Raw genomic sequence first — 25,259 nt, 5'->3', positions numbered from 1 at the left:
AACTGGTGAGAAATACATCAAACACAACCCAAAACTAGTGGCTATTCTTTTATAAGATAGACCAAACCAGCCACAAAAGTAAACTCCTGTTTCACCACACTGGCTAACAAGAAAACATAAAGGCAGTTTTCTCAGGCATTCCAGTTCTTATACCACCACCAAAAACACTGGATTCAGAGATGAGTGGTTCTTTACAACCAGTGTCATTAAATAATAAGTTCTTCTGATCCCAAAGGGCCAACCACTCCCAGATCAATATACAACTTAGATCTTACCCAAAAATCACACTGGGGCCAATCCTTTAGTATCTAAAATCTAAAGGTTTATTCATAAAAAGAAAGAAAGGTGAGAGTTAAAATTGTCTAAGGGAATCAATTACATACAGTAATGGCAAAGTTCTTGGTTCAGGCTTGTAGCAGTGATGGAATAAACTGCTGGTTTAAGTCAGGTCTCTGGAGTACATCCATATCTTGGATGGGTCATTCAGTCCTTTGTTCAGAGCTTCGGTCTGTAGCAAAGTTCCCCCAGAGGTAAGAAGCAGGATTGAAGACAACATGGAGGTGTTTTCTGGGCCTTTTATAGCTTTTGCCATGTGGAGGGCATCCCATTGTTCTTACTGTGGAAAATTACAGCAACAAGCTGGAGTTTGGAGTCACAGGGACAAGTCACATGTTCATGCCCAATTTCCCTCAGTCATTGCAGGAAGCCATTACCTACATTCCAGACAGCACATTTACATGACAGTCCACTCAGTGTAGATGTGCTTCTCCAATGGTCCATTGTCAACCAAGTGTGTCTTGATGAACCACTTAATTTCAACAGTCCCTCCAAGATGTGCTAGCTATCTATCTTGTGGACGTTACCCTGTTATGCTTATAAGAAGCACACAAGATCTTTTTCAGGGGAAAAGGAAATACACCGCGTTTATTGAAGATACAACAATTAGCATATGCATTCAATCACACACCACACACACATACACTGTCCTGCCAGTCGATGTTATAGTTAACAGTCCAGAGTCTGGATCAACCTAGTGGCCATTTAGATTCATCACGGGAAGGGAGGAGCTGGGTTCTGTCGGTCGCGACACGATACTCCTGGGAAGTCTTGGCAGGATGAACCCAAAGTTTCAGGGCAAGGCACCCTGTTTATATAGTGATTTTCCTTCATTGGGACCAATGAGTTTTGCACCATTTTGCTGTGATGAATTGATCTTCACCGAGTGCTTGTTTTCTTAAATTGTCCTTCTCATCCTTTATCTTGTTCTTTCATCAAGTTCCTCAGAGAGTTGTCCCATGCTGGTTTTAATCACAGTTATCTTGTCCCCACTGGTAGGTGCCTGTCTCATCTTTAGAGTCGTCAATCTGTCCTCCTCAGACATTTCAATAGGGGTGTACTGCAGCCTCCTGGTGCCCTTACGTCTGTCTCCAGTTCCTCGCTCGTACATCTGGTTCAGCGATGGCCTTCACACTTACCTCTTAACACATACATTTCTCATTCACACACAAAACAGAATTAATTTACCCAGAACATTTTGAACAGAAACATCAAATTGCAATGCAAAAGAAAACAATCATGGCATTCTTGTACTTATTTGAAAATGCTAAACCTACAACAAATTGGTGACCCTCAACGGTCTGTTTCTGCCTTGAAATCAGTCCAGACACAGATTCTGGCTGATGTATTTCTACTCATTGGCCCATTAGTCTATTCCTTTCTGTTATTCAAAAAGGGTGGCTGGCAGGATATGATCAGATCATACACCAACACATTTAATTCATGCTACATTATTATCCTTCATTCTAAATTATATAAAATACAAACATAAAATCCTACTATTACATTTGGGGGAAGAGTTTTGGGAAGTTCAGTTCCTGGTTTTTCTTTGACCTCTCTCCAGCACTTGTTTTGGTTTGGCCTTCCCCTTTCCATCCCTGTTTGAGGTTTCTGTCTCAATCACTGCAGGTGATGCAATGGTATGTGACAAAGAGGAACAGAATTCTCAGCAGGAAAATGTTGAGCAAGTGGATAAACACAGAGAATTATCGCAAAGACCAAAAAGGAATGTGTCCAGGAGTCATGACCAGGGAAAATCCTGTGAGATTCAGCACAGACCAGAAAGAGAGAAGGGAAACCAGCCAGGGGAGAAAGTGGGTAAATTTATTTCCTGTTGGGGAACTCAGAAGGACATCAAGGAAACCACAACCCAGCAGGAAATCCTCATGGAAAAGAGAAAAAATACATGCACTGAGTGTGGGATAAACTTACATGACTACTCAGCCCTTATAAAGCATCAGAGAATACACACAGGTGAGAAACCCTGTGAATACAGGGAGTATGGAAAAAACTTCACTCGCAGATCAGGCCTTTTTCTCCATCAGAGAATCCACATGGGGTCAAGGCCCTATGAATGCACTGAGTGTGGAAAATGCTTCACTAAGAGCTCAGCCCTTTCTGAACATCAGAGAATCCATACAGGGGAGAGACCCTATGAATGCAGTGAGTGTGGGAAAAACTTTACTCACAGAACAGGCCTTTTTCTCCATCAGAGAATCCACACAGGGGAGAGGCCCTATGAATGCTGTGAGTGTGGGAAAACCTTCAATCGCAGTTCGCACCTTAATAGGCATCGGAGAATCCACACAGGGGAGACACCCTATGAATGCAGTGAGTGTGGGAAAAACTTCACTCGCAGATCAGGCCTTTCTGAACATCAGAGAATCCACACAGGGGAGAGGCCCTATGAATGCAGCGAGTGTGGAAAATGCTTCACTAACAACTCAGCCCTTTCTAAACATCAGAGAATCCATACAGGAGAGAGACCCTATGAAAGCAGTGAGTGTGGGAACACCTTCTCTTGGCACTCGACCCATGTTAGCCATCAGAGAATCTGCAAGGGAGATCAACACCATAAAAACCTATAGGGCTATCAATACTTTTTTTAAAAATACTTTTCCTGATTCCTACTTAACTTTTAAAGCTGCTTGAACTGTTTGCAGCACCGTTATCCCTCGACTTCTCCAGATGAGTGGGCCATTTTTGCCTTTTGCAGTTTGCCCTGTTTTGAGGTGGACCTATTTGTACTTTCTATTGTCCCATGGGTAATTCGAGTGTCCCCTTCGTATCAGGAACCAGGGAGCATCACATTTATACCATTCCTCCTATTGCAAAGTTATTGTTAGTCACCAATGATACAGATTGTATTATTGTCAGTTATTCTCACATAGCTCTGGGTTTTGCTGAAGAGCAGTTATATTGGGAACTTTTCAAATTATATGTAAATGAAGAGAAGCAGGGGCCTGAAAAAATGTGTCATTTCAGCCTCTGTGACACTGGAAGGAGATGGAGTAACTCAGAGATTCCCTCCTTCCCCATCACCGCAGAACTCTTACCTTTTGTCTGAGCCATGAAGAGTTTAACTTCATCACATTCTATCCATCCACTTCTCAAAGTGTCATGTGATGAAGCTTTCTCTGTTGTCGGAGATGATGCTTTGACTTCTTTAATCCTATATCAGAGTCACCATGACTGGAGATGAAAGTATCAAAGACCTGGGAGGGGAATTCAAATGAATCCCAAACACAATGTGATCATTTGGAGTTTAAATCCCAGGTTCCATCTATTGGCAAAGCCACTTCTGGCAAAGTGGCTGTTTTTTCCCACCATTATGGAGATACTAATTTACTGAAAACATTGTAAATAACATAACTGACTTTTGAGATAGTGCTGAGTGAAGCAGGTTTGAATGGATCAGAGGAGAATGTGATGGAAGAATCTCTTGTCCTGATTCTGAGTCATCAGCTGTAACCTGCTCTGGAATTTCACTTCACACTTCCATTTTCATGTATTCTATTTCTTTGTGATGTGGATTTCTATCTTTCCTGAAGGCTGTTTGGTCATCCAATTGAATATTAGTTCAGTTTGATAGGATGTAGCTCAGATTTATTGGAGAATTTAAAACAAATGACCATTTGCTAAAGTCATCATTTCTCACTTCAGCTTTGCTTTCCCCCTATCCCTCCATGATAACATGGAGAAAGTTCAAGTGCAGTTCTGTCATCAGGAGAGAACTCTCCAATTTACTGCACCTGCTAACAAAGAAACAGCAGTGATTTAAAATCTCCACTCGGAAATGGTGAACAACAGCAGAACCCCAACTAACTGAAGGAAGTGCATATGATCCTAGTGTAGTTCAATTGTTTAAGTCAATGTTGTCTCAGATGATCTGGGGAGAGAATTCCACAGTAAGTGGTTTTTGAAGAAAGCAAAATGCCCATGTATTTGGTTCCTAAAGCATTTGTAACGCAGGCCCCACAGAAGATCTCTCCTAGCTAATCCTATGGTATCTGAGATGCCCTTCATGACACAGATGTTGAGGAAATAGAAGTGGGGGTTTTGTTGAATTTATCCTTTGTAGTTGCTAAAAATGTGTATAAAATGAAATCAGTGTTGGAAATCTAATAGCTTCAGAAAAATAGCTATTTTTGAATAGAAACTTCAGGTCTGGTAACTAACAGAGATTTGGATCCAGCCCTTTATCCTGTCCCTTGCCTGGAACTGTGCCAGCAAATTAAAGAAAAACTGGGCATGTTTTGGGAAGCCATTCCTCACTAACACTGCTGAGATTTTGAGTGGTTTGTAAAGGATTCTACTTCAGAGAACTGTAAATTTATCCTAACCAAGGCCAAAGATTTGGAAAGAACGGGGGTTGAAAGAGTCCACACCCAGTTCTTGCTTTCCACCCCAGTAAAGGAAGTTATGGTGACCAACGACCCAAGGAAAATTGTTTGTACAACTCCACTTCCGAATGAAGGGGGGTAGGCTCCGGTTGGGAGTGAGGAGCAGTGTGCATAGGAGGGGCTGTGGGTTGGGTCTGAGGGGCACTGGGAATAGAGGGGACATGGGTTCAGGTTGAAGAGCATCCTCATTTGGGGATCTAGCAGGACAGGGGAAGGCAGCAGGTGATTCTAATTCCTTAGGGATATTTTGTGTGTGTGTGTGCAGGGGAGGAACATGCTATATGCCCAGAGGCCTTTATTCCTCTATCCTGTGAGGACAGAGGGAATGTCAGGAAGTTGCCCCTTCAATCCCACACGCAAAAAGGGCCCTTCTTAGGAAAGGCAAAATCCTGAAGAGAAAAAGTTACATCAAAGAGAGATTTTTTAGATCATACTGAATAGTTCATCACCTGACCAGGGACTTGAACCCTGGACCCTCAGATTAAAGGTCTGATGCTCTACCAACTGAGCAAGCCAGGCTTGGAGGGGAGGGGAGGAAAGAGTGAGTTAGTGCAGAGGTGAAACTAGGCAAGAAAGCAGGAAAGCAGCTGCTCTCTCTCTCTTATTGAATCATAGAATATCAGGGTTGGAAGAGACCTCAGGAGGTATCTAGTCCAACCCCCTGCTCAAAACAGGACTAATCCCCAGACAGATTTTTGCACCAGACCCCTAAATGGCCCTCTCACGGATTAAACCCACAAACCTGGGTTTAGCAGGCTAATACTCAAACCACTGAGCTCTCCCTCTCCTTCTCTTCCTAGCCCTAGCCTTAGCCTAGGCTCATATTAGTGCTGGTTAAGAAGAGGGGAAAGTAGCTGCATCTACCAGCCTTTCATAGCTGTACAAGAATCAGGGACAATACAGAGGTACCCCTCTGCAAGTGCCAAATGGTTGAATTGGTGAATGCAACCTCTAAAAGTCCATGGCACACTTGGATATAAAATCAAGTGTACATCACCGTAATTATTTCAAAGGGATAATGATAGGAAGGTTCACAATTGATTAAGTAGTTACATAGAAAGATAATTGGCTATTCATGCTCATTAGAATCACTGTGGACTGAGCTTTTTTCCCCTCTGTCTCCATTCTAGAACATCAGAAGTACCTTGAGCAGGTATGTGGCTCCTTCAGACTCCCACTTAGATTTCAGGATGCTGGAAAGGTGTTTGGAGACTGTGTGAAAATCAAAGCTCTCTACAGTGTAGACACTGTAGCAAAATGTGAGCATGTTTCCCCTGTGCACCACACAATAAAACTGATGATGGTGCAGATGCACCAATGTAGCTGCGTGGCTTTAGCACTGCTATTACAGATGCTCTCAGCCAATGGGAGAGATCTCTCCCATCTGACTTTATTAGTCCAGCCCCTGCAATCGGCAGTGGCTATGTTGGCAGGAGAAGTACTCCTGCTGATGTAGTGCTATCTGCACAGGGGGTTAGGGCTGTGTAACTACGTTGCTCAGCTGTGTGGATTTTTTTTATTTAATTTACCCCCTTTAGTGTAAGGAGTTCTGATAGAAAACTTCCCTATGAAGGTTGGAGTGGGACAATGTGTGTGAGAAATAGTGTAGAAGAGAATATTGGCCCAGTATAGATTTTAATTTTTTGTATTTCAAATAGAACTTCTTTTGCTTAGTTTCAAAGTCAATTTCTATAAAAAGGAAATCTATGTGAGGAGGGAGGGATAGCTCAGTAGTTTGCGCATTGGCATACTAAACCCAGGGTTGTGAGTTCAATCCTTGAGGGGGCCATTTAAGGATCTGGGGCAAAAATCTGTCTGGGGATTGGTCCTGCTTTGAGCAGGGAGTTGGACTAGATGAGCTCCTGAGGTCCCTTCCAATTCTATGAACCAGCCTTTTCCCCACTTAGACTGTAAGGGTCACTGACTTCCCCAGTTCTCTAATTTGCAAAGGAAAGACATGACATCTGTCACAGGATGTGTCCAGCAGGTAGGAAAGCTGCAATTGTCAACCATCAGTATGCAGGGAAAGGCTGAAGTTCATTGCCTTTCAGGTAAAAAAGCCCTCTAAAGGCTGGTCTACGCTGAAAAGCTATGTTGACATAGCTACATTTCTCAGGGTGTGAAAAATCCACTCCACTGAGAGAAGTAGTTAATGTGACCTGACCTCCCAATGTAGACAGTGTTAGGTTGTCAGAAGAATACTTCCAGTGTTTGATGTGTAGACATAGCCTTAGATAGATTGATCCCCTATGGGAAGCGAGTCATGACATCAATTCCAAATTTGACCCATTTCCCTGTATGTGAGAAAGCTACTAGTATGGATGGCTGAGCCAGCTGTCCGATCACCTGGTTCCTCAACTGTAGCTACAGCTCTTAGTACCCATCAATCCAAACACAGAGAAATGGAGAGTTCCAACCATTGCCATTTTAGTATCTTATTGTTCCTTTCTCTATTTTTTGTGCTAGCCTTTCTATTATATCAGTGTGTGACAGTATAGCTCAGGACATGTGAGACAAACTCTCATTGGTGCCAATTGGCAAAGGGGTCACTGTTCTTCACAAAAACAACAAAGAGTCTGGTGGCACCTTAAAGACTAACAGATTTATTTGGGCATAAGCTTTCGTGAGTAAAAACCTCACTTCTTCGGATGCATAGAGTGAAAGCTACAGATGCAGGCATTATATACTGACACATTGAGAGCAGGGAGTTACTTCACAAGTGGCGAACCAGTGTTGACAAGGCCAATTCAATCAGGGTGGATGTAGTCCACTCCCAATAATAGATGAGGAGGTGTCAATTCCAGGAGAGGAAAAGCTGCTTCTGTAGTGAGCCAGCCACTCCCAATCCCTATTCAAGCCCAGATTAATGGTGTTGAATTTGCAAATGAATTTTAGTTCTGCTGTTTCTCTTTGAAGTCTGTTTCTGAAGTTTTTTTGTTCAATGACAGTGACTTTTAAATCTGTGATAGAATGACCAGGGAGATTGAAGTGTTCACTTACTGGCTTGTGTATGTTACCATTCCTGATGTCCGATTACACAAATCGGACATCAGGAATGGTAACATACACAAGCCAGTAAGTGAACACTTCAATCTCCCTGGTCATTCTATCACAGATTTAAAAGTCACTGTCATTGAACAAAAAAACTTCAGAAACAGACTTCAAAGAGAAACAGCAGAACTAAAATTCATTTGCAAATTCAACACCATTAATCTGGGCTTGAATAGGGATTGGGAGTGGCTGGCTCACTACAGAAGCAGCTTTTCCTCTCCTGGAATTGACACCTCCTCATCTATTATTGGGAGTGGACTACATCCACCCTGATTGAATTGGCCTTGTCAACACTGGTTCGCCACTTGTGAAGTAACTCCCTGCTCTCAATGTGTCAGTATATAATGCCTGCATCTGTAGCTTTCACTCTATGCATCCGAAGAAGTGAGGTTTTTACTCACGAAAGCTTATGCCCAAATAAATCTGTTAGTCTTTAAGGTGCCACCAGACTCTTTGTTGTTTTTGTAGATACAGACTAACACGGCTACCCCCTGATACTTGTTCTTCACAAGCAACTCCTGTCTCAGACCTAACCAACTTGCCACACCTAATACACTGATTTTATGTTATTTATCCAGGAAGCATAGCAGTGAGACCTCTACTGAAAGCTTGTAAATTATTGATACTTCTAATCGCTTAGAGAGGTGTGTACGAGTCATACTAAAAGAATAATGTAACTACATGGAAAATTATGCCCATATGGTATTGTCATGAAAGTGAGTCACTCCAATCATTGGTCGTGGTGGGGATGGCCCATTCCAGTGGGAGGGAATTGTCACCCCTCCCTTATGAGCTAGTTATGTGATGTATTGCTCTATTGTCAACCTTTGCACCAACCCAGAAAAGCCAATGGAAAACCATCAAAGACAAACTATAGACATCAAAACCCTGTGGAAATGAAAAGGACAATATGACAATGAGGAGATCGTCCTTTCTGTGAATAAAGACAAAAGACTGATTCAGTTTATAACAGGGTGGAGAAAAACACTCAGGGTCCATTCACCCAGGAGATCCATAACGACCAGTGGTGCTTCACGAAAGGCAGGGCCCTGGCTCCTAGGGACTAGCAATCAGTGCAGTGGACTGAAATGTGAGGTGAGAACCAGGGCCATCCCTAGCCATTTGGGTGCCCTATGCATCTCCCCCATGGGGGGGCTCTGTGGGGTCCCAGGCCTCCCCCGCAAGGGCCTGGGAGGCAGGAGCTGTGGGGGAGTTGTCACGGAGTATTGGGGGACTCAGGGCCCTGCACCCCCGGCTTCCTGCGATTCACCATGACTCTCAGCCAGCCAGTAAAGCAGAAGGTTTATTTGGATGACAGGAATACAGTCCAAGACAGGTCTTGCAGGCACAGACAACAGGGCCCCCCTCAGTTAGGTCCATCTTGGGGTCCCAGGGCATCCCAGCCCCCCCCTTGGGAGGTCAGAGCCATCTCTCCAGCCCGCTTCCAACACACTGCCTTCAGCGACCCCTCCCACAGCCTTTGTTCAGTTTCCCGGGCCAAGGTGTCACCTGGCCTCCAACCCCTTCCTGGGTTCTCATGTTACACGCTCAGGTATTCTCCTTCGGGCAGTCTCCCATCCCCCAATGCAGACTATCCTAGCCACACTCCCCTGTCAGCATTCACAGACCACAGTAAGAACAGTCCCAGTTCGTCACAGGAGTACTTTTTGGGGGCCCTGCAGGCCCAGAGTCACCCAGGGGATTAGTGGGGGGCCAGCAGCAGCCTGCTCCACTTCCCCTGCCCCCCCCAGCCTGCTCTACTCCCCCAGCTCCCAGCCACAGCGCTCCACTTCCAGCCACTGGTGAGTGCGGGGGGGGGGGACCTTTCCCCAACCCCACCCCAGTGCAACATGACTGGGGCCGGGGCAAGGGAAACGGAGCAGGCTGGGGCCGGGTTGCTCCGCTTCCTGCCACTGGCAGTGAGTGCATGGTCCATGGGGGAAGAGGTGGAATGGGGGTGGAGCATGGGGGAAGGGTAAGAGGCAGGGCTGAGGGAGATGTTTGGGGCCCCACACACCCCTAGGGACAGCCCTACCCCTTGCAGTAGGTGCAGCCTGCGGGGGGGCGGGGGGAAGCTGGCTGAGGGATAGGGCTGGTCACTGGGTCTGGTGCCTCCCTGTATGCAGCATGCAGCTGCTTAGGGCACCATGAAATTTGGGGCAATTTGGTGCCTTAAATTTCATGGTGCCCTACGCAGTGGTGTATGCCTAAGGACGGCCCTGGTAAGAACCTACTTAGGTAGGTAAAGATAACTATTAAAATGTGTAGGTTACTGTAGCGATGCGAGACTCACTGCTGGGGCGCCTCCTGCTGGTCCGGTATGGGAATTAGCTCTCTAGCTTTGGCGCACCCTCTACAGGCTGGTATCCTGCTTGCCACAGGCCCTCCTGTCCCTCCCAGACACAGGTGCCTTTTACCAGGGGTTCTGCCCACTGCAGCCATCCCCAATCTGGGTTTCCCCACTCAGGGGAACCCCCCACTCCTTATCCCCACCTCATCTCAGTGGCTACTGCCAGTCACCATCTAGCCCCCATTCACTGGGGCAGACTGCAGTCTGTAAATGCCACTCATCATTGGCAAGGGGGGGTTGGACCTGCTGTCTTGGCCTACCCCTGGGCTGCCCTCTGCAACCCCAGTACCCTTCTGGGCCTTTAACAAGGCCTGCAGACTGGGGGTTTCCAGGCTGGAGCTCCCCAGCTCCTTTATCCTTCCCTCAGCCCTGCTCCACTCTAGGTACCCTGTGAGCTCCTAACAGCCACTCCCATCCCTCTCCACATTGATTGATTGAGAGAGAGAGAGAGAGAGAGAGAGAGAGAGAGAGAGAGAGAGAGACTGTGTGTTCCAGGCCCACTGCCCTCTTAAAAGGCCAACTGGGCCTTGACTGGGGCATGGCCACATCTGTGGCTAGTTCCCCAATCAGCAGAGGCTTGCTGCTCTTCCTAGCAGCAGCCCTCTCCCAATCTCAGCCCTCTCCCAGGGCTGTTTTAAGTCCTTCCAGGCAGGAGCGGGTGTCCACCCCGCTACAGGGAGTGCTTGGTATCCTCGGGCTGCCCTGCTGGCTGGAGCTCTTCCTCCCTCCCCTTGGGCTGCTACTACTGCTTAGGGTTACCATATCTATTAAATAAAAAAAAAGGACCCTCCACGGGCCCTGGCCCCACCCATTTCCCCACCCAGCCCCGCCCCTTCCCCACCCTAACTCCGCCCCCTCCTCCCTCCCACTCCCAGCCATGGGGGAAGGGCTGCCCAAGTGCTACCGGCTTCACAGTTTGCCAGGCAGCTCCCAGACCCTGCGCCCCTGGCCGGCGCTTGCCCAGCGCAGCTGGAGCCCGGGAGGGGAAGCGCCCAGCCGGGGGCGCAGGGTCTGGAGGCTGCCCGGCAAACCGTGAAGCCGGTAGCGCTTGGGCTTCGGGCAACCCTCTTGCCTCCGGACCCTGCGCCCCCAGCCGGGCACTTCCCCTCCCGGGCTCCGGCGGCGCAGAGTGCAGAGGCATGGGGGCTGCCCGAAGCCGGTAGCGCTCGGGCAGCCCGACTCTGTTTAAGAGTTACCAGCGCTACCAGCTTCGGGCAGCCCCCGTGCCTCCAGACCCTGCACCCCCAGCCGGGCACTTCCCCTCCCGGACTCCGGCGGCGCAGGGTCCGGAGGTATGGGGGCTGCCCAAAGCCCGTAGCGCTCGGCTCTTAAACAGAGCCGAAGAGTCGGGGAGGAGCAGAGCCGCCGCGACTGGAGGCTCTGCTCCTCCCCTGACTCTTCGGCTCTGTTTAAGAGCCGAGCTGCCCCAGCGCTACCGGCTTTGGGCAGCCCCCGTGCCTCCGGACCCTGTGCCACCGGAGCCCGGGAGGGGAAGTGCCCGGCTGGCGGCTGGGGTCCGGAGGCAAGGGGGCTGCCTGAAGCCCATAGCGCTCGGGCAGCTCGGCTCTTAAACAGAGCCAAAGAGTCAGGGGAGGAGCAGAGCCGCCATTTTCCCGGACATGTTCGGCTTTTTGGCAATTCCCCCCGGATGGGGGTTTGAGTGCCGAAAAGCCGGACATGTCCAGGAAAAAGAGAACGTATGGTAACCCTACTACTGCTGCTGGCTGGAATTCCCTCCCTGGACTGCTGCTGCCACTGCTGAGTGAGGGGTGGAGGGGCCGGCCTGTCCTCCCTAACCCCCCCACCTCTGGAAGGAGAAGCCAGGACCCCACCACACCACCGTTGCTACCACCTGTGGGGGATCCTTCCTGCCTGGCTGCCAGGGTTGCTGCTGCTCTGTTTGTCCTGGGGAGCTGCTGGAGCCTGGAGGAGGAGGAGGACTAAGTGGACCATCGGCTGCTGGGGAGCGCACAGAGACTCTGGAGACCCTGTGGAGGGGGCCATCCGGGACTGAGTGATTTTCGAACTGTGCTCTAGTGGTGGGGGTCTAGACTGTGTTTGTGGGGACACGGGGTGTGGTGTGGAGCCTTCCCCTGGTCCATCTGTGTCCCTCCCAACCCCCCCCCCCGCCACCACTGCCCCCTCCACCACCCCCACTGGCTATTTACCTTCTACTTCCGCCTCTGCCTCTGGGACTTAGCTGCTCTCCTGGCCTGCCATGCCCTATTTCCACCTTTTGGACCTGCAGCAGCGGCCAGCCCAAACACTGACTTTGTGCAAGCGTTTGTGGGCACATGTACCCCCCCCGGACTGACCCGCCCCCCTTGGCAACAGGCCCCCTGGCTTTGCCCTTTGCTGCCTACCCCATTTGCCCCTTGCAGCCTTTTGCCCTTCCCCAGCTTCAGTTTGTTTGTCTGTCCCGCCTTTTCTCTTCTGCAGCTTTGTTTGTCCCTCCCCAGCCCTACAGTTAGCGCCTTTGGTTCCTCTGCCTTGTTCCCAGCCTGGTTGCTCCCCTTCCTTTGCGCCCCCCTTGCCCTGATTGGCCCCTCCCTTCATGTGCCCATGCCCCCTCCCATGCTCGTGCCCCCCCATTTTGGTTAATCACTGCACCCCCCGATGTTATTGTAACCTTCCCTCCCTTAGTGCAGCTAGAGGATCCGGATTTCCATCTTACATCGGTGACTGACCCCCTTCCCTCTCCCCCCCAAGTCCCTGATAGCCCCCCTATCTGGCCCCCTTCATTTCGGTGCCCTCCTCCCCTGCCTGCAGCCTAGCGGGGAGGAGTGGTTGACCTGCTTCTCCTCCCCCCCCTTTTCTGGTGTTTTTTCCCCTCCTCCCTGCTCATTATGGAGGGGAACACGGCGGGCAAGACCCCACAAGTAGACCCCACTGCCCCTCCCCTACCTGCCCCCTCGTCACCACCTCTAGCCTCTACTTCAACCGCTGCTGCCGAAACACCTGCCACCACCCCTACTGGGGCGCCAGCAGTGGCGAGCAACGGGGTGACCTCCGCTGCTGCCAAGTCCCTCGCCCCCTCGATTCTGGGGGCCCCCCCAGCTGGCAGAAAGGGCCAGGGCAAAAAGAAGAGAGCCCTTCCAAGAAGACTAGGCCCTCCATGGCAGGGGTGCTTCCACTGCCACAGCCCCACCACTGGTTGCGGTGCTCCTCCCCGCTGTTCCCTCCACCAGCTCTGTGGGTGCCCCTCCCCCAATCCCCAGGGCATACTCCCAGGTGGCGGCAGCCCCCCCACCTGTCACTACATCATCTCTCCCGACCACCGCCTCTGCTACCATCTATAGCAGTCGGGGCCCCTTCCCCAACTTAAACAGGAAGCATGGCGTCTGTTGCCTCCTGGGGCCCACCTTGCCCCACGTGGAGACCTATGTGCGGGCGTTGGCGAGGGTGGTGGGGCCCACTGCCATCATGGCGCCCTCCAAAATGTATGGAAAGGTCCTCTTCTTCCTAGCATCGGAGGGCACCGCCCAGGAGACGGTGGAGAAGAGCTTGGCACTGGGGGGCGTGTTCATCCCCCTGGAGCCACTGGAGGACCTGGGCATCCACGTAGTCCTGACCTCCATTCCTCCCTTCCACCCCAATGCCGCCCTGCTGCCCGCCCTTTCTACCCTGGGGAAACGTATCTCCATTATCAGCCCTCTCCCAATGGGCTGCAAAGACCCTGCCCTCAGTCACGTCCTCTTGTTCCACCAGCAGGTGCAGCTTCAACTGCCGCCAGCAGCACGCGATGGAGAGGCACTCGAGAGGTCCTTCCTGGTCCCCTTCCAGGGGCCCTGCTACTGGGTGCATTATTCTATGGGGGAAGCCTGGTGCTACCTCTGCCAGGCGATGGGGCACGTCCGGAGGGACTGCCCCTTGACCCGGCAAGGAGCGTCCGGGACCCCTGAGTGCTGGCAGGGCACTGGCCCCGTCATCGCTAGCGCCTCTTGCTGCCCGGCACCTGGAGCTGCTCCTCCTCCTTCTCGGCCCACCACTGCTCCTGCTTGGGCCCTAGGGGTACCTCCCCCAGCCTGCCCAGATGAGCGGGAGAGCCCCACCTCTGCTGCATGCAATCTGGTGGGGCCCATAGAGAAGGGTGCAGTGGGGGTACTGCCAGGCGTGGGAGAGGGCCCTCCCCGGGGGGAATTTTCCCTCCCTCATGCCACCCCACTGTTACCTCCCCAAGTCCCCAAACCATCACCCTTTTCCCCCCAATCTGACCCCTGCTAGCTGGCCCATAGATGATGCCATGGAGGGCTGGGCCCTAGTACAGGGGAAGCGGGGCAAGCAGAAGGCTCAAACTTCGCTCCATCCTTCAGATTCAGAGGCCCCCCGGAAGACCAGGAAGGGGCCACCCACACCGAGCCTTCCGCCTTGCCCACGGGTGTTTTCCATCCACCGGTGCCAGCTGGGGAAGATGTGGCAGCACCGGAGAGAGGCACCACCCCTCCACTGGACTCCCTTCCCATGGAAGGGCCCGATGGAGCCCCTCCTTCCCCCTTAACATCTGAAGCCCCTGCGAGCCCCAAGGTGAGTGTCGTTTTGGGCACTGGTGGGGAGAACCCCGGGGTGGGGGAAGGCGATCTCCCTTCCATCTGCGAGGAGATCGAGGCCCTGGGTCTGGCCTGGAATGAGCAAACAGTTCAATAGTAGCAAGCCGAGGCCCTGGGTCAGGGCGGGGCAACAAACCGTCAGTAGCTCAGGCCCTCAGGCAGGGGCTGAGCAAATGGTTGAACAGCAAACCCCAGGCTCCTGGCTCTGAGCTGCCAGGGATGAAGGCCCACCCACTCCACTATGTCCCAGCCCAGGGCCCTAGCAGTGGCAGAAGACCCGCTGTTGTGTCAGTGGGGATCCTGACTGACACACACTGACATTGGCTCTGGCAGTGTTGCAGCCAGACTCGGGTTGGCTGCCCCCAGGATACTTCCTACCTCCCCCTCTAGAGGTACCTGGGTCTGGACAGCATCCTCCACTGGGTCACACACTATGGGCTCCTCAGGGTAGCTGGTGAGTAGTTGGTTTGGCAGCTCCTCGGGGTAACTGGCAAACAGTAGGCCTGGCTGTTCCTCAAGGTAATGGGCAAGTGGTAGGCTTGGCAGCATCTCTGGGCTTGGGCTCGCATCAGGCGTTGGCTGATCTGGCGAGCCCTCGGGTTGGTCACCAATCTCCGTGGTCTCCCCACCGGGAGCTACACCACAGATGTCTGGTCACTCCAGTGGCTGAGTTCCAAGTGAGCTCTGGGGTCGGGCTTTTATACTTCCTGTCCTGCGCCTTGACCTCTGAGGGGCGGGCGCAGGGTTTGCTGGCTCCGCCCACTTTGGTATCCAGAGAGGCTCGTCCCCTTCCAGGGCGGCAGGGAGCCAGACCGCCTCGCTACACCGAGTCACCAGGGAATCCCTCCTAGCTGCAGGGCAGCTGACCTTCTTCCTGGCTGGGGGCCCCATTGCTGATTCCCCACCTACGGATGCCATGGCCATACCACCTGCCTTAGAGCACGAGCCTGGCATCGCTGAGGGCCCCCCTCTCACCCCACAGACCCCTGAATCCAAACGCAGGGTGCCACCCCCCAGTGGCCCAGCAGCTGGGGCCTCCGGTCTCACTATCACCCCTTTCCCTGCCCCTATTCCTGACCTCAGCCCTGCCCCTATTTCTGACTCCTGCCCTGTCCCTGAAGCCGACCCCGTCCCTATCCCCTCCACCTCCTGCGATGTTATTGCTGCCCCTATGGCTGTCTCCTTCCCTTTTCCAGAGGATGACCCCCAGGGAGCGGCCTTTGTGTTTCCCTGTCCCGACCCACCAGGGGCTGCTATCTTCCCTCCACCGCCCCCCATTGAACCAGGGTCTGAGGCGGGCCATGTGGCGCCGACCCATCGGGTGCCATGTCGGGGTTCCGCCCCTTGCCTGCCCATCTTGGTGGGCCATGGGGATGCACCAGGGGCCCCGCCGGAGAACGGCCGGGGCCCAGTAACCCTGCCCCCCTATACTCTGCGTTAGGAGCTGCGGGAGTTTCTTGAACATGTCCATGGCTCCCACAACAAGGTGCAGCTCACTCTCCAGCGATGAGGGGACTTTCATGAAATCCTCTGGGCCGTGAGGGCCCTCATGGGGGAGGGTAAAAGGACCAGGAACCAGGCCGCTGCAGCCTACCAGCAGGTCCACAGCTTCCATGACTCCTTGCTCACCTATGGGGTAGGTCACGGTTTGCTGCACAGCCCAATGGGGGCCCTGAGCGTCCCTGCCAGCGAGGATCGCCCCCAGCCCTCCTCATGGCACCCGTAATCTTCACAACATAGAACACCTGGGGCTGTAGGATGGGTCTCCGCAGGTGCCAGATGCTCTCCTTCCTTCAGCGGGAAGCGGGGGGTACTCTATGGTTTTCCTGCAGGAGATCCATATGGATCTGGCTGCCAAAGCTAACTGGCAGCTGGAGTGGGGAGACAATGTCTACTTTAGCCACCTCACAGTTCATACAGCTGGAGTGGTGACCCTGTTCTCTCCCGACCTATGGCCCAAGGTGCTGGGGGTCGCTGAGGCTGTACCGGGCCACCTGCTGCACCTCCAGGTACGCATGGAGGGGCTAGTGATCAATCTTGTCAACATTTATGTCCTGACATTGGGCCCAGAGTGGCTACGCTTCTATCAGCAGACGTCCACCTTCCTCGGCTCCTTGGATCCTTGCAAGTGCCTGGTCCTGTGCGGGGACTTTAACACCACCCTCGAGAAGCGGGACTGCTCGGGGACCGAGCAGTGCCTGGCCGCCTTGGATGTTCTCCGGGAGATTGTTGACCATCACTCCCTGGTGGACGTCTGGCATGACCACCACCCAGACGATGTCTCGATGTTCATGTTTGTCTGGGTGTAGGCCCATCAGTCATGCCACTCCTGGTTGGACCGCATCTACCTGTCACGCTTCCATCTTTCACGAGCCCACTCCTCCAGCATCCGGCTGGCCCCGTTTTCAGATTACAATCTTGCGACCATGACAGCCTCTCTCTGTATGGAGAGGCCAGGGCCGGCCTATTGGCACTTTAATGCTGTATAGCTTAGTATAGGTCAGTGCATGTGTGACAAAAGCTCATTGGTGCCAATTAGCAAAGGGGTCACTGTTATTCACAAGCAACTCCTCTCTCAGACCTGACAAAACTGCCACACCTAATACACTGCTTTTATGATCTTTATTCAGGAAGGATAGCAGTGAGATCTCTACTGAATGCTTGTAAATTATTGTTACTCCTAATCACTGCGAGAGGTGTGTTCGAGTCATATTTAAGGAGTAATGTAAGTATATGGAAAATTATGCCCATGTGGTATTGTCGTGAAAGTGTATCACCCCAGTGATTGGTCTTGGTGGGGACGGCCCATTCAAGTGGAAGGGAATTGTCACCTATAGACATTGAAACCCTGTGGAAGTGACAAGGACAATATAACAATTAGATCGTCCTTTCTGTGAATAAAGACAAAAGACTGATTCAGTTTACAACAGGGTGGAGAAAAACACCTGGGTCCATTCACCAAGGAGATCCCTAACAACCAGTGGTGCTTCACGAAAGGCAGGGCCCTGGCTCCTAGGGACTAGTAATCACTGCAATAGACTGAAGTGTGAGGTGAGAATCTATTGTCAAAGTTAGACTCAGGACTCATAGTTTGTCAGACCACTCTGTTTTATTAGCACAGCGCTCTGCTAATACATTCAGATAATGTGAGCCTCCATGCAAGATTCAAACAGTCTTATTTATACAGATAAAAGGGTGTAAACTAAACAAAGGGACAGAGAGAGCAAAATTGTAAAATATGCATGGAGCACAATATGCATAACCTGCTTCCTTGTTAACTCTTATCGATCTAAGACTAATGCTTCACCAATTGCCCTTAAGTGGCAAGTTAAGCAGTTAATGTCTGCTTTCCTGCCCCCCTGGCTTGCAGCATTTCTCATTTCTACTTAAAGGTACATACAGCATTTTTTAATTCATTCTATTTCTTTAATATAATTCATTTCACTTTCACAATCCCTCCTTTTGGTCAAGCTTACGCAAAGACCAACAATTACTGGGTTCCACATATTAATAGTTCTTTATCTCTTCGTTCATCAGTGATATTTAACACCATCATATTAGCACTCTGTTTTGGGGCAGTCACCTGGGTGGCATACCGTACACAATTCTGGATACAACAGGAGATTAACTGAAAGCATACAAAAATCATTAGGATTCCACACAGGATAGTCAGGGCTCCCTGAAACAACCAGTTTCCTATGCCAGAGAAATTGAATAGGTTACTTAGCCACTTCCATAAATAACTTGGCTCTTCATGGGGAAGAGATGCAATTTGTTCTAAGTGACTAGCACGATCTATTACCTCATTGGTGTCGTCAGGTATGAACACACAACATCCTTTTCCAATGAGAGCACAGGTCCCTCCTTTGGCTGCCAGCACTATGTCCAATGCCTGACAGTTTTGGAGGGCCATCTGTTGGATCGCCCCTGTTTCTTTGGCCAGGGTCTTTAAACTCTCTCCGGTTTCATTTGCCATTATTTCAACTACTGCTTGTAACCTTAGGAGCCTTTTTGCATGGTGTATTACTCCCCCAAGTGGGATAAGGGAACCGCCAATGGCCTCTTCCCAGGTCAAGGGGCTTATGTTATTTACATACCATTGGGCATCTGAAAAGTCCCTTCTTCTTTGCCTGAAATTACGAAGGCATTCTCGTGGGAAGGACCCAAGCACTCGGAATTGTGGGAAGAGTCAGGCAGGATAACAGATACCTGACCAGTTAGCTGGTAACACAGTATAAGCTTTGGTCCCACAAACCCAATGATGGCCTATTAAGGCCGGGAAGGGTTGGTTGCACCCATTTGTCACATAGGTGCCTACAAAGGAGGAGTAATATCCTCCGAAGGGTACAGGGTAATTCTCCTTACGAGGAGTGGTGTTATTTGCATGGCATTGAAAGATTGTATTGTTTTCACTAAGGTTACTGTAGGGGGAACATGAGATTGATTTTTCTGTTTGATCCCAGGTCGAGAAAAAATTCATATCCCCATACCCGGCCCGCCACTCTTTAGTTTTGTTCGAATAATCCCATACACCATTGGCCACAATATGCTGAAGGCAATGACTTTTTCCCAGATCCAGCCCTGTCCCATTACACACCCAACACCAATGACCTTTTCCCTCCACCACTCTTATCCATTTAGATACAATTATTCCCATTGCTTCCCAAGTGTCATTATTGTTCCATGTTTTGTTAAACGGATGAAGTCCTCCAGTGAGGTCTGGGGAATTGAGTGGGATTGCCAGGACAGGAACACCAGCTTGAGAGTGGGCTGGGATGTGGCTGCAGGCCCAGCAATTAGAAATATTGAGAGTCTGAGCTATCCACACTTGCTGCTGGATAAAAGAATTGTCATTGTGGACTCCCCAGACCTTAAGACACCAGCAGCCAAGGAACAGGCGCCACCAGAGGCTCATGTTGGAGGCAAGGCCCTTCGATTCTGACAACCTCAACTGAGGGAACCGCAGTCACGGTTTTACATCCACCAGGCAGCAGGCGCTAGGCTCACTACTGCTTCTTTTTGGGCCTTGCTTTAGGTCCTCGTCTGTTTCTGGCAACCCTTACGAGAGCGTAGATGGTAAGGTATTGCAGGCTGTTCCTCTACGTCTTCTTCTGGAGTCAAAATTGACTCTGCGTGGTCCTGAGGTGATTGGTTTGCTGGGGGGTGCCTTCTTACACTGCGAAGCATGTATGCACGCTCTGATGCCAGACAGTTTAACAGCCATCTGGATAGTAAGCAGTACCTGATGATTCTTTGATGTCCTTTAAGTCTCTTTACTTCTTCTTCCTTGACTCTGGCTATAACAATGGCCTTCACACCTTATCTTTTCCTGATGCATACATTCCTTGTTCACACAGATTGAGAATACAAACAGTAGTATTTTATATGAAGCAAAAAAGGCATTGCAAATTAAACCTTGCTAAGTTTTGCAATCAATAACCAAGACAATTTACATTGAGACGCAGGCCTTCAATGTTCCTCTAATCTACTTAACATAGACACACTAGAGAATCCTGTTTCTTACTTACTAAACCTTAAAACAAAAAAATGTATATTTAACTAGAGGCCTACTCTGTAATACATATAGGAAACCATAGTAGACATTATAACTTATTCTAAAACAAAAGGGTGACCATAATCAGTCATAAGGATTGTTCTGGTCTGTCATTCCTTTCTGCTATTCAAAAAGGGTGGCTGACAGGGATGAAATCAAATCATACATTAATTCTTATGGGACATTATAAAATCCTGCTCCTACATATCCCCCTTTTGACACTAAGATTATTAATCGCCAGTGTCACTTCTTATTTAGTCCACGTAATAGAAAATACTGGGAGGTGATTTGGGCCTGTGGCTCTAGCTTTGCATACATTTGTTTTATCCAACAGCACATTTCAAACGTTACAATTAAACACATACAATTTAAAATCAAAAACAATTAGGGTTAGTAACATTAGTACGCCAGTAGTTGTGGGAGACCATTCAGAAAATATATTATACCAATGGTAAGCTGTTATGTCTTTCTGCAGTGGCAATTCTTAACATGTTGCCATTCGCATGTATAATATGAATGGTTCGGTTTCCCACATTGCCCTTTTGTTTGTTTTAGGAACTATGTTACCTTTTTACCTTTTGTAAACACATTACATTACATTACATTACATTTATCTATTGGAAGGTTGCTAACACTTCCATTCTTTTAAAACACTTTTCTCCCCAAGAATTAACACATGCACATAGCCCATTATACAGTACTTTGGTGTCATTATTCATTTTATCCCACATACAGGATCCTAGGGAGATGTCTTCACTACAGGGCTTTGGAGCAACAGGCATGGATAAGCATACCCACTTTTATTTGTTTCTTATTAGGTTGTCCTGTAGCTGATATTAGCTTTTTCTGAAAGACAAAAATAACATTTTTCTACCCCTTTTGGGGTGGCATTTATTATTGCTTAAAATATTCCTTTCTTTTACAAATACCCTTGCTGATTGCAGGCAAAACAAGAGGAATTACCTCCATATTTTCCTGTGTTTTTGTTCTATAGGCAGGCCAGGTTTTAATGGCTTCTATCTTTTAAGAGTTATGGGGAAATTATCCCACTGTTCAGTCATTAAATCCATGAGGTGATGTACCTCAGTTTTCCCTTTACAGCAGACCAAGGTTACAATATCTTTCCTGCTGTATTAATCTTTAAGTTTGTTCACAGGTTAACAGCTGAAAAGCATCATTACCATAAAGGATTTTTTTTCCCAAAAATCATACACACTATACATTGTTACAGGGGTACTTATTAACATTAAATTTATTTTAATTAAAGGTATCTTGTTATACTGTGCCTTTTATTTAGGCAATTTGTTTGCTGACCAGGTATGTTCTTTATCTGCAACTTCTTTGTGCTGGCAGTTCTCTCACTTCCTTTATCAGTTAGATAATTTGCATCCACACAGGCTCGGCGTTTGGATTCAAAACCATTAGCAGAGCTCAGAGACTCTGTCTTAAAAGGAACACAATTAACTTTTACCAGAGTTTTGATTACTTTTAACTCTTGCTTCCAAAACACACACAGATCTGAAAAAGAAAACACAGTCTATTGTGGCTCCTTTGGAGCCCTAATAGGATTTTAATTAAGTAGCATGTTTTGTTTGCATTTCTTTTACCCCCTCTATAATATACACTGCACACGTCTGCACATTCCTTCTATACTTTAACTTTTAAAACATTAGCCATATTAATTTTTACATAAGGTGTAACTGTTTCTTTTGTTCTTACAGAGTTTTATGTACCCTTATCAAAGAGACAGTCTGATTACACAGAGCCATTTTAAGGCTCAGTGTTTCTAACATTTCTTCTTTTTGTTTTGTGCACCTCACCCCTGCTGTTGCTTCAGAGGGCCATTGTCTTTATTCTTTTCGTACAGCTTTCATTTACTATTTTGTTACAAAAACAAACAAACAGAATCCAGAATCTCTCCCTATTTTTCTGATTTTTGACTGTCCTGCTGCAGTCATGACTTGGTCTTTATTTGAAAACATTTAAATTTTGTAAAGAATCAAGTTACCCCTTAAGGGTTAAATACCAAATCTCAAAGTCAACCAACACTGATTACCTGTGTCTGGCAAAAAGGTCTGTCAGTTTTGCAACTTTGAATTAAAGAGTCAAATGGATTTTTAGTGGCATTATAAACAAAACCAAACCAATTTATCTTAAACTTACAAAACAGGAGTTTTACAAACCTCACATATTCCCACAGACAGACAGATACATACACATTTTCTCTCCCTTAACATCCCTCTTACACTGCTTTGTTTTTACATAGCTGTACATAGATTACATTACCTTTATACATTTGGGGCAGTTAAGTTCCAATAGAACCCCCCTATGTTCTTTTAGCAAATTTGACTCAATTGTCCAGAGTCAAATGATTTTAATTAGATAGTCTCTTTACCTGGATTATTTACAGACATTCCTCTGGAAAAGGGCCCATTTTTCCTTTAGAATGGCTGCAAAGAAACCAAGAATTCTTTTAACAAGATCCTTTTAAACATTTTCACAAAGTTTAACTGTTTAATTCTCTCCAGCCTCTGTAGAGTTAACTTTTCACTCTTTCCTTAAATCACTTGTTTATTTCCCAAAATGACACCTTTATTAACTCAGATTTCACCCTTTTAAGTATTGTTCCAGGGGTTCATACTTGCACTTACTCCTGACACTATGCCCTTAGGGCTTCCAACCTGTTTTTTTTTTTTTTTTTTTTTTTAGTTTCTTTATCTGTTGCTTGCCTGCTTGTCTGGGCCCAATCCTGCTTTTTCCAATGAACCATTTTTGTGAGTGATATTGTGGTCATTTCACAATTTTGAAAGAAATGCTTAAGGAAAGGGACCAGAAGGGTGGGGGCTAGTTGAGGACCCACCCTCCTTGCTGAATTGGTAATGGAACACTAAAGAATCAGTTTCTGAGGCAGACAACGAAGGGGAACAGAACAAGGGGCATTTTATCCTTTTTACAATGAGAGGGGAGTATGAAGGGAGTTGGGATCGATCCGGGGTTGTTGTTTTTTTTTTGTCAGAGTACAGGGTGAAGGGGAGCGCTCAGACTGGTGGTGGGAGAGGAGGCTTTTAATAAAGCTTTTAATTTATTATTTGAATATTTGAGAGAGGTGAGTTTTGATTTTGTCCACCTACGATTTGCCTCTTCCCACCACTGCATGAAACAATTAACCTCTCCTTTAGCCAATTTAGTTTTAGGCTGGCCGAGTTTTTTTTTTTTTTTTTTTTTTTTTTTTTTTTTAAGATGTCCACTCGGTCCTTGTTCCAAGGTTTTAACAATGGCCACTGAGTTTTGGGATCTCCCTGAGTTAGCTTAGACCATTTTTCCAGAAATTTACAGGAGTCCGGACCCTTCCTAAAACTGAGCCGGCATTCCTTTAGGGAACTGTCCCGACTTAGACGTCTTGTTACCAATACAGGAGGACTTTACACACACCAATCACACAAGAAGGAAATTCGGGTTCGTCAGAGCGATGCCCGGTGCAACACACAAAAGGAGCCCACAGGCTACTGACTCAATCGCCCTTGCTTTCACACCAAGGGTTTTACCCAAGGTGCGGTGCGGCTGCGATTGTGCAGATTTCACTCACTCAGACCGCGGGGACAGGAACCCCTTGGTTGGCCGATCCCCGGACGGAGATGGCACCCAGACTCAAACACTCCACAGGAGGACGGATAGACACAGAGACAGGACAGTCCTCAGTCCGGACAAAACACAGAAATAATTACCTGACCAGATTCCTGATGTCAGATCCCGGGATCCCTACCAGAACAGAGTGGGAACCAACAGGTTCGATGGCGTAGACCTCACTGTGGTCGTGCACCCTTCTGTTCAGGAGGAGGACCGCTCGGGCCAAATGCCCAGGTGCTGGCTACCACGGTCATCCTACAAAAACGGTCAGGAATCACACAGCCCCAGTGAAGACGGTTGCCATCTCGGTGGAACCTCCAAATTGTCAAAGTTAGACTCAGGACTCATAGTTTGTCAGACCACTCTGTTTTATTAGCACAGCGCTCTGCTAATACATTCAGATAATGTGAGCCTCCATGCAAGATTCAAACAGTCTTATTTATACAGATAAAAGGGTGTAAACTAAACAAAGGGACAGAGAGAGCAAAATTGTAAAATATGCATGGAGCACAATATGCATAACCTGCTTCCTTGTTAACTCTTATCGATCTAAGACTAATGCTTCACCAATTGCCCTTAAGTGGCAAGTTAAGCAGTTAATGTCTGCTTTCCTGCCCCCCTGGCTTGCAGCATTTCTCATTTCTACTTAAAGGTACATACAGCATTTTTTAATTAATTCTATTTCTTTAATATAATTCATTTCACTTTCACACTATATAGGAAAGGTAATTTAAAAAGTGTAGGTTGCATTTTGTGATTTTGTTTTGTTGGTAACAGTTGGTTTCCATCACTCACATTTGTTTCTGTTTAAATCTCTATCCCTTGTTAAATAAATTTCCATTTCTTTGATAACTACTCAAGTGCTGTGTGTGATACAGTAGCAGTGGTCTACAGTAAAACTGGTAACCTGGAATATACCATTGCTTCAGGAAGGGAGGATCTTGGATTTCTCTGATGAGTATCTGGTGATTGGGGCTGGACCCCAGATGGGAACACATTGAAGGAACCAGGGATTAGGGTGCCTCTATTGTCAACTGGCAGGGCTGCTGTAGCTCAGAGGTGGGTGCTTGAGTGCCTGACAGGCTGGGTGAGTTTGGTTGCTAATATCCAGTTGCCAAATGCAAAAGTCCCTCTCTCTAGTGGCAGGTGGCAACAAGGAGACTCACAGCCCTCAGCTCCCTGAGAAGGGTCACAAAATGTGCATCTATGTTGATCCACCTGTCAAATTCTCACAGGGAAGGCACCCTATAACATAGCTCCCTGAATCACAATAGCCCTAAAACTCTCCCCTATTAAAAAGTGCAGAGTCCTGCACTTCAGACGGAAGAATCCCGTGCACTGCTACAGGTTGCAGATTGACTGGCTAAGTGGCAGTTCTGCAGAAAAGGACC

At 48.5% G+C, this 25,259-nt stretch overlaps 1 protein-coding gene, 1 long non-coding RNA gene and 1 other non-coding gene across 6 annotated transcripts in view; 1 reads left to right on the top strand and 2 right to left on the bottom strand.

Annotated features, from left to right (window-relative positions):
• LOC101945803 (zinc finger protein 883-like) overlaps window positions 1–25,259 on the top strand; it is a 172,426-nt gene that overhangs the window by 16,410 nt on the left and 130,757 nt on the right. Inside the window, exons 10-11 of one of the 4 annotated variants that reach the window (XM_065569328.1) lie at window positions 14,454–14,664; window positions 17,318–20,360. In XM_065569328.1, coding sequence (XP_065425400.1) covers window positions 14,454–14,638 — 185 coding nt within the window. In that variant the 3' untranslated portion in view covers window positions 14,639–14,664; window positions 17,318–20,360. Of the gene's footprint in view, window positions 1–1,965; window positions 3,984–8,631; window positions 10,583–14,453 lie in introns of those variants that run through there. The other 3 variants (XM_042859525.2, XM_042859526.2, XM_065569326.1) reach the window with 3 other exon arrangements.
• Window positions 4,268–8,632, bottom strand: LOC135975987 (uncharacterized). The gene is made up of 2 exons (XR_010593218.1): window positions 8,289–8,632; window positions 4,268–7,288 (listed from the first exon to the last, which is right to left on the bottom strand). It is a non-coding gene; the product is annotated as an uncharacterized LOC135975987 (long non-coding RNA).
• Window positions 5,186–5,258, bottom strand: TRNAK-UUU (transfer RNA lysine (anticodon UUU)). The gene has a single exon. It is a non-coding gene; the product is annotated as a tRNA-Lys (tRNA).

The sequence above is a fragment of the Chrysemys picta genome, chromosome 16, assembly GCF_011386835.1.
Source record: "Chrysemys picta bellii isolate R12L10 chromosome 16, ASM1138683v2, whole genome shotgun sequence".
Classification (NCBI taxonomy): domain Eukaryota; kingdom Metazoa; phylum Chordata; order Testudines; family Emydidae; genus Chrysemys; species Chrysemys picta.
The sequence above is the reverse complement of the archived record's forward strand: the minus strand, read 5'-3'. Positions and strand labels throughout refer to the sequence as shown.